At 36.0% G+C, this 20,368-nt stretch overlaps 1 protein-coding gene across 2 annotated transcripts in view; it reads right to left on the bottom strand.

Annotated features, from left to right (window-relative positions):
- Positions 1–20,368, bottom strand: part of LOC110030092 — a 50,525-nt gene that overhangs the window by 18,828 nt on the left and 11,329 nt on the right. For both annotated transcript variants that reach the window (XM_020732657.1, XM_020732658.1), the window contains exon 7: positions 642–722. In XM_020732657.1, the coding sequence (XP_020588316.1) occupies positions 642–722 (81 nt within the window). The remainder of the gene's footprint in view (positions 1–641; positions 723–20,368) is intronic.

Genomic DNA, 20,368 nt, shown 5'->3' with positions numbered 1-20,368 from the left:
TCCAACACGACCACAGCTTCAATCCCTCCCTTCCGGGCCCGCCATTCTCCTCTAGAAGACGTTTTTGTGTTTTGCGATATTTTCTTTTATTGTTCTTCAGCATCATTGTCATTAATTGTTGTTTATATGTTTATGTTGTTTTATTTTGAGGATTCATCATTGTAACTATTGAATTCAATAATAAATCTTGTTGTTCAGTCGTCATTTGAGTTAACTCCGATATTAAGGCCTTTCTTTAATAAAATAGAAGCTGCTCTAGACCTTACACATCAAGTTTTGATGGAAAATAGTTTGCCCAACTTGCAACAGTGTCCATCAGCTTGTCGTGAAGAGGCTGATGAAGAGAACAATAAAGAAATAATGTGATAGTTAAAAAGAGCATGAAGGAGAAAAAGTGGCTGTCAAGAAGGAAGAAATCAAATGGCTTGGAATTTGCATTACATTTTACTAAACCTCTCGCACATCATTTTTCTTCATCAATTCAGTATAACAGTGGATCGCCAATTGAAGTGTGAAACAGGTAAAAATTAGAGTACACACTTGAATAATGTTCGAAATTCATTGAATAAAAACGAGGAAGATAAGGTGAATTCTTTCAACAAAATAATATAATTAACGAAGTCAAATGAAGTTGAGCAGACCTGCATACTTCATCACCATTTTTGCTGTAAGCAGTAAGCAAAACTAGAGGTAGGCCTTCTTGAATTGCTTCATCAATAAAGCTACAACAAATTAAACAAGTCTCGTTACAGAAAGTAACACAAAAAGAAGCAGAATGAATAGCCCTAAGAGTTTCGGAAAGCATTTTAACTTTGAAAGCCAAATTTATTAATAACCAACAAAATGGATTAAAAAAAATCAAGAATTTATGTTTTATTTTTACTGCAAATTTATCATTCAAAAGTTTAAAGGGTATTGAAAAGTATTGAAAACTAAATTGCAACAAAATAAAATTCTATCCTCAGCTGGAAAAGACAAGATACCATTATCCTTTCCTTGAAACTGTCAATATAAAAAATGACTAAATTTTAGAAATCGACACTTAAAAAATTTATTTTAATAAACGGGTATTTACAAAAATAAAAAAAATTTGAATTTGTCGCCGGTTAGAACGGCGACAATTACTTATTATCGCCAATCGAAACAAAATGAATGGTGGTTGGAGAATTGCAACATAAATTTGTTAGATAGCCATTCGATGTGGCTAACCACCAAATTGGCTATATAAGGCACCATTGGGTGCCTTATTTGTCCCCTCTTCCCCTCTCAAATATACACTATTTTGCTTTCATACTCTTCCCCAAAACTCATATATCATTCCATTTTGGTCGAAATAAATTTGTCAGCAGGATCACTTAGAAGGCTGCTTAAATTTGCAAGGAAAATTTGGTTACAACCTTTTTTCTTTTTCATTTTGGTATGTTGCCTGAGTTTATGTATGTCACTTAGTCAATTTCTTATTATTTAATCTATATGTTGTGGAAAAAAATGTAGAATAATTAAGAATTCTTTAGATGATCTTGTTTATTTATGCTCTTTTTTACTTAAAAGTTTAATTAGGAAGAAGATTAATGATCAATCCATGTTGAAGCAAATAACAAGAAATATATTTAATTATTGAACAAATACTTCAAGGTTTTATTAAGACAAAAACTTGTTTGAAAAAAAATCAGAATTCAACTTAAGTTAATATTGAATACGAGATTAAAGATCTTACAAGCTCTGTCTCTAAATAAATCAAATATTCAATGGTCATGATGTTCATAAGAAATAAAAAAATTATAATTAGATAATAATATAGGTCTCTACCAACCTACTTTGGTGACAATACAATTTATATGAGGCTATTTTTGAAAAGATGAAAGCCCATAAGAATAATTATACATGGGAAGTAGTAACTCTGATACAAGGGAAGACAAATATAGGATGCAAATATTCATTATTAAATAAAAAGTTGATAGCACCATAGAACGATACAAAGTCAAATTGGTTCTGAGGAATTCACTCAAAAATCTGGCATTGACAATTTACAAACATTTGCTCAAGTTGCAAAATTAAATAAAGTGAGAATTCTCTTATCACTGGCTGCTAACTAAACTAGCCACAGCAGCAATTAGATATTCAAAATGCAATTTGGAATGGAGAATTGTTAGAAGTATACATGATGCAAATGTACATGATGTGGGAGTCCCGAACCAGATGGTTGGGCCCCCTGCAGCAGGCAGGCTCTTCCCTTCCACTGGACCGAACATCCTGCTCAAGCAAACACCTCTGTAGAGTCAGCTGGCCCTACTTCTCAAAAGATTTGTGGCCCAATTGATGTGAAAACCAATCCTTTATTACCCTAGGTCTACACATGTTGTTTTCATCATGTCCGAGTTAGTCTTTCATATATTTTTGTTCAGAACAGCTATCGGCTTTTGGTGTTTCCCTACTAGGGTTGGATCCGAAAGCAAGAATGTGTTTCGGCTATAACTTGCCTGGGTGTTGACCGACTTCAAATAACTGAATGGCGCTCCGACTATAATTCGATCCGGCAGGGACATACATTCTCAATTTTCTGCCTCCCACTACCTTTCTTTAGTCTCCACCCACCGTATTTGCTGCAGCCACGTCTGATTTTCCTGCAGCCTGCAATTGCTTGTCACCTTCTTTCCCCTCCCCTTCCCAATCTTCATTACAGCCGCCCTAACCTGCCGCCGCCCTTCCCAGGCTTCCTCACAATCACCTAACCTACTGTCAAGCATCCAGGCAACCCTACAATGCCCACCTCTCCTTCCTGCTGCCACCTTCCCCCCTCCCTTCAGGCTTCCCCACTATTGTCCAGCCAATTGTCAACCTTTCCCAAGCTTCTGATCGACCACTCAACCACCCATACCTCTCGGTTTCCCCCGCCTCAAACCACTACCAACACCTTCAAACCTCGCCCTAGTGGGATATTTATGTTTGTGACGTTATTTTCAATTATTTTAGTTGATTGTTTGTGACTACATATTTAAATTTCAAAAATAATATCATTGCTTTGTTGTGGTTGTGGTTTGGGTTAACTCCAATATAATTTGGTATCAAAACTTTGCCTAACCCTAGTCCTATCCTAAGATTTCTAGCAGTCGTCATACCCAAACCTATCTCCACCCTCTCTAATTTTTTTTCTCCCCACCCTAGATCACCATTATACACCTCTTCCACCTACTTAGACCTAAAACCCTAATGACGCCCTCGAGGAAACAATTGTTAGAATCTAATCAGAAATCTATCATAGAATACATGCAACGACTAATTTTCCAATCGCTACATTGGTTCGATGCCATTGAGAAAAGAGCCCATGGCGGGATCACCATCGACCGTAATAGTGAAATCTGTGAAGGAGAACAAGAACACCTGAATCCTTGTTGTATGGATGAATCCAGCGGAGAAAAAGACGGGCCACAAAGCTTTGGGGTACAGTATCAACAAAGACCTAGAGCTGAAGTGCTTATTGGAAGATACAAAAATGAGATGCTTCTTGGAAGATCCAGAGATGAGATGTCTGTTAGATGATACAGAGATGAGATGCCAGTTGGAAGAAATAGAGCTAAGATACATTTTAGAGGATATAGAGATGGAGTGCATGAGATGATGTGCATAGTGGAGGATGTAGAGGACTAGGAAACAAGGTGGACCAGTCAGAGTTCAAGGGAAAAATTGATCAAGATAATTTCCTCAAGTAGATGGAGATAGTTGAGTGAATCATTGAATGCAAGGAGTTTCCTAATAATAGAAGAGTGAAGCTCACAATCATCAAACTCAAAAACAATGTTTATTTGTGGTGGAAGTACTGAAGGAGATATAAAGAAAAGGTCAAGATGAAATCACTTCTTGGGAGAAGATAAAATGGGAGATTTAGCCACAATACGTACCGCTGCACTATCACCAGGATATTTCCTTGAAGCCACACTAGCTGCAGCAGAAAAAGCTATCAGTGGAGGAGTACACGGCAAAATTTATGCAATTTAAGTTGAAGTGTGAAAAGATGACAGAGAAGCACACCATAATCAAGTACTTGGGAAGCCTGAAGCCCGCAATCAATAATGTGGTCCTGCTGCAACCCTATTGGATACTGGAGGACATGCAAACCTTAGCATTTAAATTGGAGAGGTAGCAGAAGCTAAGGAGGCAACCACCGTCAACTAGACAACCACCCACATTTGGAGGCCTCAGGAAGAGCATGCCTCAAAGAGTGGAGCAGACTAGTCAGTAGCATAACAGAGCCACTCCGAGTTAAAAGCCTGAGAAAAAAACACGACCAGTACAGTTCCAGCCAAGAAATGCTTCAAATATCATGGTTTTGAACACATAGCTTTCTGTCGCTTAACGAGCAGAGTTGTGTTCTTCACTGAACAGGGTAAAATGAAGGAATTGAGCGATGAAGACAGCTAGAGAGATAGGTGGGGAGTACCAAATTCTCCCAGATGAGGGCGAAATGTGTATGGTTCGACCATTCCTTCAGACTAAGGCTACGAGGGAGCAACAGTGGCTTCACCACAATATATTCCACACTCATAGCACTGTGAAGGGAAAGGTATTCAACATCATCAACGTGGAGCTAGCAGCAAGAATATAGTGTCAACACTAATGGTGGATAAGTTAAGCATCACCACTGAGAGACATCCTCGACCATATTCCCTAATGTGATTCAAGAAGGAGAACAGAATCAATATTGACAGAAAGTGTCTCATAAAACTTTCGATTGGGAATGGACTACAAGATTAGTTTTGATGTGTGGTGCCCATGGATGTATGACACCTTTTGTTAGGGAGACTATGGATGTTTGATCGTCGAACTCAACATGACGGGTTAAGGAATACCTACACTTTTAGTAAGGATGGCAAATACGTAGTCCTTCAACCTTCTACAAAGTCCGAGATTACAGGTGACCTTGCCAGTAGAGACGTGCAAGTAGGGTCAGTTTTAGTGATGATAAAGGATAACGGGACAGAGGCACTGATTCTAGACATGGGGCAAAAAACATGTCAGAACATCATGATCGATACCTTGTCACCACGACCAAAATTATTAGAGAGAGTTCAATCCATTCTCATGTCAAGTAGGAATGAGCCAACCTCGTACTACTTTTGGAAGACTCTACAGACACAACGTACGGTTTGTATGTTCCAGTTTAGGTCAGTTCAATAGTGTATCCTCATATGGTTGGACAAATATAGATGGTTGCTCGCAATTGAGAAAAACTCAAGTGTACGGTTGTCAAAAAAACTCGTTGTTTGTGAACATCTCATGTTCGGCTTATTAAGTAGCTCGTGTTCGGTTCATTCATTAAGTAAATGAGCCAAACACGAACAAATTTTTTAAGCTTGAATTATAAAAAAACCGAACATGAACAATCATTTGTTCGCTCGTGTTCGGCTTGTTTTAACTCAAAATAAAGAAATTATATATATTATTTATATAATAATATATTATATATTTTTATATCTAAGATTAAATCATAACAGCTCGTGTAGTCATATGGCATGTGTCTTCTATTGCACCGAATTGGTGCATGTTCAAATCTAACTCCCTACATCTATTTTTTTCAATTAATTTTAACGAGTCAATTTCGAGTCGAACCGAATAAGAATTTTTAAATTGGTCGAACACGAACACATTGTTTATGAGTCAATTTCAAACACAAGCCAATTTCAAACATGATCAATTTAGAACAAGCCGAACACGAGCCAAGTGTGAACTCGCTCAAGCTCGGTTCGTTTATAGCCCTACTGAGGTGTACTCAGGGGCAGTGTAGCTGGTAGTGTGATCCAAGTGCTTCTAAGGAGGCAGTTGTGAAGTCCCATTTCAGTTAATCGAGGGAGAGAAAACAAGAAAACCAAAAAATAGGAAGTGAGGAGTCGGACAGCTAAAGGAGGGAGAGGAATCAAACAACCAGGAAGCTGAAGAAGGGGAAGTAAAGCTAAAGGCTCTGAAGACAAGTAGGTAAATTTCATTATATAAAACATCACAAGCAGCTTATCAATAGCGTCGAGTAGTTTCTGTTGCAAAGGAGCAACTAGTGTCTTCAGTGCGAAGGTAGATGACAAGCTGAGCACAAAGAAATAAATTAAAAGAGAAGAAATGTGAGGAAAAAGAGGCCGACCAACCCTAATTGTAGCGTGAAACATCATCTTCACTGCAGAAGATCCTTTGTGTAGAAATCGCTCAATCTCGATCAACCAAGCCAAAGGAGAAGAAAGTGAGGAAAAAGAAGCAGTGATATTCATGAATTTGTGCGTGAGGGAGTCGAAGCCAGCTTGTGCAATCCTGGAAAAAATATTACATCAGTACTACGCATGTAGAGTAACGTGCGTAGCCAATGAAATCACGCCACGACACACGGGACAGAGAAAAAAAACGTCACAGTAACACGGGGAATATCCCCCCCCCCCGTGTTATTCATGTGTTATTGTCCTGGAAATATTTCTGGCGTTATAATAACACAATAACACATCAATAACACATGAATAACACATGAACAACACAATAACACATAAATAGCACGGTAAATAACACGGGGAGAATATTCTCCCGTGTTACTGCTACCAGGAATATTCCTCTGTGGCAGGGTTTCATTGGCCTCCGCACGTAACTCCACTATCGGATATATTATTCAGGTGTTATTGTGTGTTATTCATGTGTTATTGATATGTTATTGTATTATTATAACACCGAGAATATTCTCATAACATAATAACATCTGAATAACGTACAGCACACAATAACACATGAATAACATGGGGGAGAATATTCCTCCATGTTACTGCGCCGTTTGTTATCTGTCGGGAATATTCCCCGTGTTATTCAGGTGTTATTGTGTGTTATTCATGTGTTATTGTGTCCTGAGAATATTCTTGGTGTTATAATAACACAATAACACATCAATAACACGTGAATAACACGCAATAACACATGAATAACACAGGGGGGAATATTCCCCGTGTTACTGCGCCCGTTTTTTTTTCCCGGTCGCGCGGGGTGTCGTGGCGTGATTTCATTGGCTATGCTCGTTCCTTCTACGCGTGGAGTAGTATTGATGTAATATTTTTTCGCAATCCTGGTCTAGTAGAGGGAAGAAGTCTCTCGTGTGCTTGCGAGTAAGGTTTGACCGAAAGAACAATAATATAAGATTTTAATATTTTAAATGAGTTATATGTGTGTGTTTTTTAGCTTGTAAATTATGTTAATAAAAACTTTTATTGATATAAGAGTCAAGGTATATAACTTCAGTTTGGAGGGGAAGGAGGCAAAGTGTTCGAGCTAAAGAAGAAGGAAAATGGACCCGCACAAACTTCGGCAAGGAAAAGTTTAAGTAATGAAATTAATTAGGTTTTTTCATAAAGTAAAAAATGGAAACTCAATACTTAAATAATGTAAATTTAATATCTAATTAAAATTAAAACTTTTTTTTTAATATGAATACCCATATTTAAGCTTTTAATTTTATAAGAGTCGACATCAAGACAAATCAAATAACAAATTAATCGTCATCAAGATGAATATTCATGTACTTAGACTATAGTAATGATTTGTTTCTTCTAGATCAAATGCATTTACTAATACTATCATTGCAAACTAAAATTTTTAAATTCTAATGAATTTTATTCATATTATATGAATATGTGTGCACAACATTATTTAAATGATTTATAAGTATATAGTCTGATACATAAATTGGAAAGAAATATATTTTTAGTAAATAATGATTTTGATGGAATGTTTGTATGTGCACGACCCGGCTATGATGGAGTCATATCTTAATGGTACTAGTAGAGGCATACTAAAGTATACATACTGATATATGAAAAAAAATATTGATAATGAAGTACTTTAAATGGTACAATTGTTAAACGATGCTCATGTGACAGTTTTACAGACATAGAATGATATTCATATGATATTGATACAGTAATATTCATTAAATAGCATCTTAAATGTTTATATTAATTTATTACAACATTAACTGAAATGTATATTGTTTTACTTTTCTTTTATATTATTGTAGTTTAAGAGTATGAGCATTCATTGACGTATTTAGCACTTTATTATTTTAAACTAATATTTCAAGTTAATCAAATAATTAAAATATAAATGATAGAAGAGAAAAAAATTATAGAAAACGCAAGTAACAGGTACAACAACAACAATAAAGCCTTAATCCCATTACGTTGAGTCGACTACATGAATCTTTTTTCTTCATTGTGTCCTATTTAGTATCATGCTTTCATTTAGTTCTAATAAATTAAGATCATTTTTTATACAATAAGTCCAAGTCTTCTTAGGTCTATCTTTGTCTTTCTTAACATAAACCGAATCTAAAACATCTACTCTCCAAATTGGATCATCAGATGGTCTAAAACATCTACTCTCCTAACTGGTAGCGATGTAAATATAATTTTACTAATTTAATTTAATTTGAATAGTGACTCTTTTATATGTTAAATGATAATTGATTATAGAAAACTTAATTCACACAATCCGTTCGCATGTACCCGACTTGATTAATTCCAAACTCCAATTCGAGTAGTGACAAAAGTAGTATCAGAGCCCAAGATTTAGGATCAATTAATAAAATTTGATGAAAGAGCCAATAAGATAATTATTAAAAAAATTATAATAATACAAATTTTAAAAATTAAAGCTACTCAAATTAATCATTATATTTATTCAGGCATAACGATACACTAAAAAATATTGAAATGAGTCCAATAAAAAATTTATGGATAGCTAAAATTGACCTAATGCAAATAAAAAATAAATTAATTGTCATCAATGTCAGTACGCATGTTCTTATACTATGGTAATTTTTTGCTCCTAGACCAAATGCATTTATTAGTACTATCTTCAGTTATAATGAAATTATTGCAAACTCAGGATTTTCAATTCTAATGAATTTTTGTTCATATTGTATGAATGATATGTGTGCACAACATTATTTAAATGATTTATAAGTATATTGTCTGATACACAAATAGAAATGAAATATATTTTTAGTAAATAATGATTTTGATAGAATGATTGTATGTGTATGATTGGCTATGATAGAATACTGCTTGATGGTAATGGTAGGGAAACACTAAAGTACTCGTGCACGTATATAGAAAAAGATATTTATATTGAAGTACATTATGTGGTATAATTTTTAAACGGTACTCCTATGACGGTTGTACAGATATATAATATTATTGACAATATATTGATATAATAAGCTTCATTGAATAGCATCTAAATGTTTATATTGATTTATTAAAAGTTTAACTGGCATGCATACTATTTTTCTTTTCTCTAATATTATTGTAGTTTAAAAGTATGAGCATTCATTAGCTTATTTAGTTTGTTATTTTAAACTAATTTTTCATGTTAATTAGTGATTAAAAAATGAACAATACAAAGGAAAATAATTATAGAAGACACAAATAACCAGTGGTGAGGTAAATGTAATTTTAATGTTATAATTTAATTTTGATAGTGACACTTTCATTTGTTAAATAGTAACTAACTATAGAAAAAAATAGTTCACACCGTCCAACCATCTGCACCCTCCTTGGTTAATTCCAAGACCCGGACCGGGTTGTGACAGCAGTCGAAGATCATTCAGTCCCGAAAGTTTACAATAACTCTGCTTCTTTCAACATATCTGATCTGATTCCATACTCTAAGGAGACAAAAGCTTCAACATATGATGTCGATGCTCGCCAATCCCGGGAGGCTAACGCAAATGTACCTACTACAAGAGTCCCAATTGGGCCTCTAGGGCCTCTACGGTGGGAATTTTGGACCTCGAGGCTCTTCCCTTCCTCTGGATTGGACGTCTAGCTCAAGAAAACACTTCCAGAAAGTTATTCGGCCATACATCTCATAGGATTTGCCACACAGCTAATGTGGGGACCAATCCTTTCTTATCCTACGTCCGTATATGTCATTTTCATCTTGTTAAAGCCATTTTTTGTGTATTTTTGTTCAGGACTATTGTCATCTTCTGTTGTTTCCTGAATAGGATTGTATCCAAAAGAGAGCAAGTGCTTTAGCTGTAATTCGTCCAAGGTGGTGATTATCTCCCAAGGATCGAATGGTGCTCTGATTGAGTTTGATCCTACGGGACATTCATCCTCGATTACCCTCCTCTTGCAACCTTTCTTTCGCCTCCATCCTCACCGTATTTGCTGCCTCCACAATAAAGCAGCATGTTATGGTTTTCCTGCAGCCTGCAATTATGTCACCTTCCCCCTCCCCTTACCTTCTTAGCTATCCACAACCTGTCGCCACCCCATGCTCCCTCCCAGCCACCTAACATGTTGTGTAGGTGTCAGACAACCCTACAAACCCACCTCCCCATGTGGCTGCAATTCCTTCCCCCACCCCCCTTTTTCTGGCTTCTTAGTTGTTGTCCAGCCACAGGTCATCCTTTCCCTAGCTGTCGCTCGACCAAGTAATCACCCATACTTCTCAGTTTCCTCCTAAAACCGCTGGCAACATCTTCGAAGCCCACCCTAATAGGGTATTTGTGTGTGTCAATTTTTACTATTTCATTTCATTGTTTCTAATTGTCTATTTGAATTTCAGTAATAATATCATTGTTTTGTTGTGGTTTGGATTAACTCTGCTATTAAAACATGAATTTGCCCCCACAAATGTAGTGATAATCTTGACACTAAGGTATGTAAACTAAGAAACCTTGAATAGACTAAAGCAAACATTGAGAGCATGGTTTGAGAAATCGATTCTGTCTGTCAAAAATTAAGGGCAGACCCAAGGGCAAGTCGATCATAAAATGTTTCTAAACATTCACAAGATGGGAAAATGATCGCGCTAATTACGTATATGAAATGATAAAAATTCTAATGATAAAATTCTAATAGAAGATGATGTTAATGAAATAAATACGTTGAAAACTTTTCCTTTCTCAACATTAAAAATTAAGCGTTTAGAATTTATGATGTATTTTCTCAATATAGGGATTGTCGAATCAAAGAAGAGACTTGTTGTACCTCAACAAAAGTACATACATAATCTTTTAAAGAGATGGTAATGAGTGGTTGTAAATCAAATGGCTCTTTGGTTGATCAAAATCAGAGGAAAGAGACAAAAGACATAAGTTAGCATCAAAAAGTTGTAGAAAGGTTAATTTATTTATCTCATAAAGGATCAGATTTTGCTTTCACTGTAAATTTTGTGAGTTGATACATTCACCAAATGAAAAATATTTGGATGATATGTATCAACTTCTTCAATACTTAAAAAAAAAACTCCAAACAAAGTTTATTCTTTTAAAATACTCGATGTCAAAAGATTAAGGATCTGTTTAGGGCAGCTGCAGCTTATCTAATTTATCTAGAAAAGCAGTTTATTATGATAAGCTGCTGATCAACAACTTATCCTGATAAGCTAGTTGGTTGTTTGGTTTGTGTGTTTGGAAAACAGCTGATATGCAGCTATTTTTCGATAAATGATCATTTTGCCCCTGATTTGGATAAATTGTTTAGTTGTTTGGTTTGTGTGTTTGGAAAATAGCTGATTTGCAACTTTTTTGGATAAATGACCATTCTGACACTGTGCAGTGTTTTTGTTTGCAACAGAACTGTAACAGCTATAAATTTGACAGCTGATAACTGAAAAAATCACTTTATAACAGTATAATTTATAATAGTACAAAAAATGATATACATCTCACTTAAGAGTGAGTATCAAGAAACCTAATAAAAAATAAATAATATATTAAAATTACAATTAAAAATGTGATAATATTCATTTTAAAATACACAAGCAGCATGTCACGAGCAACGTTGTCCGGTTGGGACACCTTCGAACCCCAAGCAATATTCTTCGGTTAAGATACCGTCGAACCGTGAGCAACATTTTTCGGTTGGAATACCGTCGAACCACGAGCAACGTCGTCTAGTTGGGATACTGTAGAATAGATCGGACTGTCTGTCTACCTGAAGAACTTGCAATTGTTCAATCCATCTACCCACCGCGGGCACCCGTAGAACTGCAGTCCGTAGCTATGTGGTTGGCATGACATAAGCAGCAAAGACGGCAGTCCGCAGCGGCATAGCACTCGCCCGGAGTTCCCAAAAACCTGAGGGTCATCTTCCTGCACTTATTCAAGAGAGAACACGTCAGTCATAAAATTAGATGAATAAACAAAAAAAGTGTGGAATTTGAAGAAACCGTATTGAATAAAGAAACGAAAATCTAATTAAAAAAATAGCAGACGTAAGTACTCAGAGAACTCATAAGATCCAAGCGTCATCATGTATCTCACAAGCCCAAAAAAAAAAAAAAAAATAACCCAAACATAAAATAAAGAAAAAACAATCACATCAAATTTTCAAATCCAAAAATATACCGAACATAAATATATTAAATATAAATAAAAAAATAACATGTGTGAGAGAGAAGTAACTAAACCAACCAGTGAGTCTATCACAACATGCAGGCAGTAGACCTTATAAAAAAAATGAGTTATTGGTTGTCTTTAACCCACATGGGACCAACGTTCAGTGACACATGTGCTTATCACCAAAAAAAAGTTATCCAGTAGATCCTCATATACCGATGAATCGACAAGAAGAAAGGACCTCGGTTGCCTTCATTAGGATTTCACATGCAACATTAAAACAACGACAAGCTGACCATCCATAAGAACTCATAAGGTCATATGTTTCATTATTGGTCTCACAAACTCACAAAAAAGATAACATAAAAGCCCCTCAAACATGTTAATATCATAAAATTGAAAGTTATAATGAAACAAATGACATAAGAAGACAACATATAGTCTGCAAAATAAAGAAGTTGGTGTCAATCAGCAGTCGCATATAACATTTGTGATACGCTCCCTCAAAGCAACCATCTCCGCTGCACCTTCATCATCATGGGTGTCAAATTCATATGACTATATCACATTGTTTGATATAAACTGTCCAACTTGGAATTCGAATGCTTCAGGCGGGATATGCATCTCATCATCGTCAGTTATATTGAAGTCCGTATGAGACCGGGAGGGATGTCGTCTAATGAAATTGTGGAAAATGACCACCACAATATGTACATTTTTAGAAAATGGGTACGTCGACATATTGCGTAAGATGACCAATTTCTTTTTAAAACCCAAAATGTTCTTTCAATCACCTCGCATAAGGAAAAGTGACATTTGTTGAACATTTTTTTTCTATTGTGGGCAACGCCACTTAATCTCTCGAAATCAGGAACGTGATATTTGGTGTTTGGAAATAACTTTAAATATCACTCTATAAGGGATATCCGACATCCACTAAATAATATTTTCAGTCACGAAAGAGATTATTAGTGACTATTGATAACAAAAACTAATAGGTTAAAAAAACTAAACCAACCTGAAGGCGGGTGAGGGAAACGCTTTCTATTATTCTTTGTTGCATAGGCAAAAAGATGACTGTTATGTGCACTCCCTTCCCATCCGGTCATCACAAATGCAAAGCACATGTTGAAATCACAGACAGTCATCACTTTTTGGATAGTTGAACAACACCGACCAATGTACGCCACATTTTCATGGTTGGGTAGTTGAGCATCCATGTGTGTACCTTCAATTGCTCCAATACAGTTCTGTTTGGATTTGTTAGAGATGTCAATTTCACCACACTAATTACATTCTGAAGTAAACATAATGCACTAATGATACTTACCTTAAAAAATGGCATGTCACGCGAGTCATTAGCAATTTTTTCTAGAGTTATACCGAATGATGGATCATTTGGCTTAATTATGTGGGACAATAAGCTAACTAGTGTTTTCAGACCTTCGAAAAAGTATCATCTTATTGTCTCCGATGAATGCTGGAATCGCTCTATAGCTCTTCTATTGATTTGTTATTAGATATAATGTATAGTGTTATAGTCAATATCTACCTTACAGTCGTTCTAGAGGAACCTTGGAGGTCATGGTTGTTACGTAGCTCATTAAGGAGATCCAAAAAAGTGGGTACACAGGCGAAATATATTGTTGAACCTTATGGATGTCGAGCGAGCATCTCGACCACCCATTTATTCCCAATAAAAGACGACGTCATGTGAGGTGTTTGAACAATGATAGAGCAGTAGTATTCTAAGAGAAATATAACAATCGCCGCAGTCGCAACCATTCTTTTGCGACGTTCTCGCTGCCGACAATCCTGAAGAAATGATTTATTAAGGTAACATGTTTTGAATAAACTATTTTTTAAAATAAAAAAAAAGTGCAAATGTAATAGCTCTTAACTGAAATGACTAATACATCTACTACTTTAATCACAACATTTTCCACAAATCATTATCTGGAAAATAAAGAAAAAGCAAACAAGTCCAATAAAAATTGAAAATAATAAAACCAACAAATAACACGAACTCATTTCTCAATCGAGACACGTAAATATTTGAAATGCAGCTCAGGTCGTAGCCTCATGAAAATCTGTCTGCGGGTCGGGTCCTCAAGCAATTTAACACATTTTAAATAAAAGGTTGGATCAACCACAAATTCTAGAATTGCATCTAAAACTACCATAAAGTCATAGATGGTAAAGTCAGTTGTAGCAGCAGGTGGCGGAGCTGCAAATACTTCTATCAGTTTACCTATTGAGCTCTTCACGAAAACATCTTTTTCTTTCCTCCTTTTCCTCAGGCTGAACCTCTTTGATTGACGGGTGGACTCCAACTCCCTCGGTTTATGCTAGGCCCTTCACCAGAACTCGTAACATGCTCGGGTGGCAAGTCACCTGGGATGCCTGCAAACCCCTGTTCACTTGGGTTGAACGCATGTTGACCCGTCGCGACAACCTCCTTAAACATTACGTCTAATTTACCTTCCAAGTCCGGGTCAATTCCGCACACATTAAATTTTTTTGCAGTTGACCCGTCGCGACAACCTCCCTAAACATTACGTCTAATTTACCTTCCAAGTCCGGGTCAATTCCGCACACATTAAATTTTTTTGCAGTTGGCACTGCCGACAACATTGCGGGGGTGGGGGGGTGGGGTTGGCGGCATGTTAGTTAAAACAAAGAAAAATGATAATGAGAAAAAATATATGTTAGTCAACCATTATTACCTCTAACTTCTCAGTTCATCATTCTTCTTAAGCATCAATGGTATGCTCAATGGGTCTTAACCCAACCCAATAGATCCATATTTCAGCTCTTTCCATAACTTCCACTACTTCAATTAATCCCACTTGAACTTGAATTATAGTCTATCATACTCCCTTCAAGTCAATTCTTTGAACCTCTTGAGATATTTTGTCAACATTCCTTGTTAAAGTATGTGGTAGGTCTATCTCTTTAATGCAAAGATCGCAAAAAATATTTATTACTTTTTTATCTCACATTGCTGACAAACCCCCTTCTTTCAACTTAGGTATGTTGAAACTAATTGAAGAATCGACAGTTAAACAAAACCTTAACATATAACAAACTCAACATGTTATACCCTTATAGAATGAGAACGAAAAAAATTAAATTAAATACCATTACAAAATGACAAATAAATAAACAATAACACAAAATAGAAGAGCTTAGAGAAAGCCAACACAATCACATGAACACCAAACACAAAAAGAAAAAACAAACGCAAAAAGATAAAACAAACAAATTTAACTTATTTTCTTAATGAGTAAAGCCAGACAACTCTTAAACTGGCTCAAATTTGGCTCACTTTCAAATTCATTTAAACCTCCATAAAACTTGCAAAACATTGTTTGATTCTTTGTATCTCTACTTTCTATGGGCTCCAACAACTTTGTCGTTGGCATCTATTAGATTTTATAGAGACACTAACCATAAGAGAATTTTCAAAGACAACAATTTTTCAAAAGATAAGAATAATCTCGTTTTCAACACATACATTAGCCAAATATAGCATAAACCTTTAACGAGAAATTATTAGTAGAGACCTCATGGTCTAATGAAACCCCCAAAAGCATACTCTAATGATGTTAACACATGCTAATGTGATTGGGCGGTACATTTTTTTTTAAGCCCAATGGAAATTATATTAAAGAGAAAATGGTACAGATAGGTTGTATGAGTGGACCCAAAAAGGCACCTAACCCACATGGTACAACACACAAAAAATAAAAAATAAAAACCCAAAAATAGATGGTACATATAAGATCAATCGGGAAGACCCAATTTAATTATGCCTCTGCCTCTAGTTCTCGGAAGGGAACCAGCTAGTAAATTGGTTAGGTTCATACCATTGCCCGAAGTAACCAAAGTATCATCCATTAGATTCCTTAGTTCATGTAAATCTTCATTCTTCTTCTTCCTTCTGAAAGTGTAGACCTGTCATTCCTCATCTGAAAATTGTTGTTCATTCGTATGAGGTGGCAATGCTGCAGTAGAAAGATTGTCAACAGTTGTACCCACAAAAGGTTCAAGTGTGTGTGAGGTATGAGTTGTTGCCTCTACTCCTAATACTTCCCAAAGATGGGGAGCTGCAAGGTTCTCCTGATTATCAGTCAATGTAAGTAGGGGTCCTTCAGTACTGTTTTCAATAGGGTTTTGCTCCGCAGGGCCATCCAGCTTCTCCTCAATCACAGAAACAGTATTTTTAGGGGGGAGGGTCCACAGAGGAAATTAAATCAGACATCAAATCCTGTCCTGTGGTAGTTTTCACTCCAGGTGGAACAGATATGTCCAGAGCTATAAGGTTATATTCATCCTTATTCACTTGATCTTTAGATTTCAAATTAGGATGAAGCTTATGGCATTTATCAAGGATATGCCCGAACATCTTACAATGAGGTTTATGCTCCATGACGATTTGTTGCCAATATCTATTATGAGTTGTGTCCAACCAGACTTCAATAAAATCATGTAAAGTAATATCTCTTTTCACAAGTATTCTGGCCAGAGAAGATCTGATTAGGTTGAAAGTGGGTAGATCTAGCTTCATAGGGTCTCCAAGCATGGCCCCAATAGAGTAAAGAACCTGATGATGAAAAAAGTACAGCTTGAGACGAGATAGATTAAACCATACCAGTACAGTAGGAGATTTTTAATGATTGGGTGGTGCATAGTACTATACAATATAACAGTTTTATTAAAAGCTATATATAGCATAGAGTTTTAATAAAATGAAAGTTTCCTATATGCAAAATTCTAAAAAAAACATTGCTAAACAAAACAACTAAAGAAGCAATATCTTCTCTTAGATTCTTATAATGAATTCATGACTCATGATGTACAATTATTTATGCATCATTAGAAAATCCATATAATCAATTACAAATATTGATGCAAGTATGCAAATTAGAAACTTTCAAAATCAAATGAGAATTCCCAAATTTCAATTTTATCAAACTACAAGTGAAATGAATGTTTTGATGAGATAAACTTAACAACACCAAAAATAACTGCTCTCACAACCATCACACACAAGCGCACCTCACATCCACCACAAACCCACACAAAAGTGCACCTCACATCCACCACAAACCCACAAACCCACACACCCAAAACCTGCAGAGCACGCCCAAGCCAGCATAAACTGCTCTCACGACCACCATACACAACCACAACTAACATCCACTACCAACCCACACACCCAAGGCCAGCAGAGCACACCCAAGCCACCCTAAACACCACTCACAACCACCACACACAAGTGCACCTCACATCGACCACCAACCCACACACCCAAGGTCTGCAGAGCACACCGAAGCACCATAAACTGCTTTCACAACCACCACAAACAAGCACAGGTAATATCCACCACCAAGACACACACCCAAGGCCAGTAGAGCACACCCAAGCCACCATATACACCACTCACAGCCACCCCACACAAGCGCACCTCACGTACACCATCAAACCACACACCCAAGGCCTATATAGCACACCCAAACCACCGTAAACTACTCTCATAGACACCACACACAAGCATAGGTAACATTCACCACCACCCCACACACAATTCTGGTAGCCACACGTTTGCCTGGTAGAAAAGGAAACACAAGCAGGGAGAGCTAGAAGATCATCCGGTAATAGAGCCAGCAACGATGGAGCTAATAAAGGAGCAAAAAATGAATCAAATGCAATAAGAAAAATGTAGAAGAGAACGCAAGCCAGATGCTTTGAATAAAAGCAACTTGTTGAAGTACATGGGCTTTTACATGTGCATGAATATATAAAAGCTACAATAAAATCAAGAAAACCTTATGATGAACAATGGATCGCTGACACTCATCAACCCAGAAGCAAGTCATGGACACCATCAAGTACTTAACAAAGTCCCAAAGAAGATCGCAACTCTTTAACGTCTGTTGTTTAATTTTTGTGGTTCTTTTACAAGAAATATGCATAGCTCCAATTTCTACTATATCAAATGTAAATTAATGAGGGATGCTGCTACATCCTTCCAAATTTTAGCATCTCCAAATTTTAGCATTCATTGAACCCCCTTCTATTTCATTCATGTTGAGATAAACTTGAGGAAAAACAAGCCTAACACAAGAAAGCATGCCTTTGACTCTTTTTATTATACACTGATGGTATCTTTTTCAAGCTTAGCCACAATGGCATAATCAAAGATTACCTAAACAGCATATCGAAGTAGCATTAAGCTAGTTTATCAGCCACGCCTAAAAGAATTAAACAACAAATACAACGCTCAATATGCTTCAACATTCACCTCAATAGCATAAGCCAGTTTATCATCCACGCTTAAGAGCATTAAACAACAAATACAACACTCATTATGCTTCAACATTCACCTCAATAGCATGCACAAGAAATACTCGGTATCATAAACTAATCTTCTTCAAATGGTTAACAATTAAATCTGATAGGCACTCATATCACATTATAACAAATTATCCAACATTCGCTATAGTTAAATGCAGAGGGCAATGAAAGGAAAACCATGGGATCGGAAACTGCAGAGAGCAAACAAGAGCAATGAAAGAAAAACCACAGAAATTAAACATATAGGAATAATATTGTGAGATACCAGATGAACGATAGGAATAAGCAAGGGAGAAGAGAGCGAGAGCGGGGATGGAAAACCAGCTTAGGGCAAGTGTGGTCACACGAGGGAGAAGGGGACTGGAGGTATTTCCTAATCAAGCGCAGCTCTTCGAAGCGGGATGCAGGGTCGATCCCGCGGCACGCTTCCTTTAATAAAACCTAAACATCGTTTTCAAAACGCCAGTGGAACGCTTGAACCAAATGGTATTTCGGCATTTTCAAAAAGTCAAACGCAGCAATAAGCTGCCCCAAATGCACCCTAAGTATTTAATGATATAGATTAGGCTAAAATGATCAATAGTCGAAGATCCACGTTGAGATATTATATGTATGTTCATGAAAATCCAATCACACAGAGAAGCCGAAAGTTGAATGTAGTGGCAAAAGATAGTACCAAAGTAGAATATTGACCTATGATTAATGGAGTGTGTGAGATGCTTTGAGTGGAAAGAATTCTCGAAGAACTAAAAATAGTGGCAAATGTAACAATGAAGTTATATTATGATAACAAAACAATCATTACCATTGCACAAAACTCAAAAAAAAAATGATGGAACAAAGTATGTAAGGAATAACTAACACTTAATAAAAGAGAAGACTGATTGTGAGGCTATTTATATGCCCATCATTCCCACTACGAAAAAGATAGTTGATATTCTTATCAAAAGGTTATTTAAGCCTCATTTTAAACTCCTTGTGGAGAAATTTGGCATGATTTAGATATATATGCAACAACTTGAGATAGGCTGTTAGAATTATAGGATTTAACTAAGAAATAATTGATTTATATTACTTTTGCTGATAAAGTAGTAATATTCTATGCTACAAGTAGGAGAGATCAAATAGTTGGTAATATTTTTATTAGTTTGTTCCTATTTATACCCTAGTGTTAGGTTATTATTGAAATCAATCGATGAATAATTCATCACGATGACCTAAAAATGCAGCTTCCCTGACTTAACCACTACTATACACCAAAATTCATGCATTAAAAATCAAGATTGCAATCTCCAATGGAATGCCATCTTGAAAAGGCATATTAGAGCAAGAAAATCAATGCAGCCATTATGTGTAATTATTGAAATTATTTCATTTCCACCTTCACACTCCTATATATTAATTTTAATTTATGAGTTGTTAGCCACAATTGAACTCGGTAAACCTCACTTTTATTGACTTGTAGACCTCTATAAATAATGTAAAACTTAATGAAAATTTTAAGCCATTATTCCGCATTCTCGTATAAAACTTATGTCAAATCTTCATTAAATTTCATGTACATGCATTAATGCCCACTTAAAAGATATGGTAACACAAAATAAAACAAAGATAGGTTACAAGTGCTCGAATGCAGGAATG

The sequence above is a fragment of the Phalaenopsis equestris genome, unplaced genomic scaffold (assembly GCF_001263595.1).
Source record: "Phalaenopsis equestris unplaced genomic scaffold, ASM126359v1 Scaffold000654, whole genome shotgun sequence".
NCBI classification, from domain to species: Eukaryota; Viridiplantae; Streptophyta; class Magnoliopsida; order Asparagales; family Orchidaceae; genus Phalaenopsis; species Phalaenopsis equestris.
The sequence above is the reverse complement of the archived record's forward strand: the minus strand, read 5'-3'. Positions and strand labels throughout refer to the sequence as shown.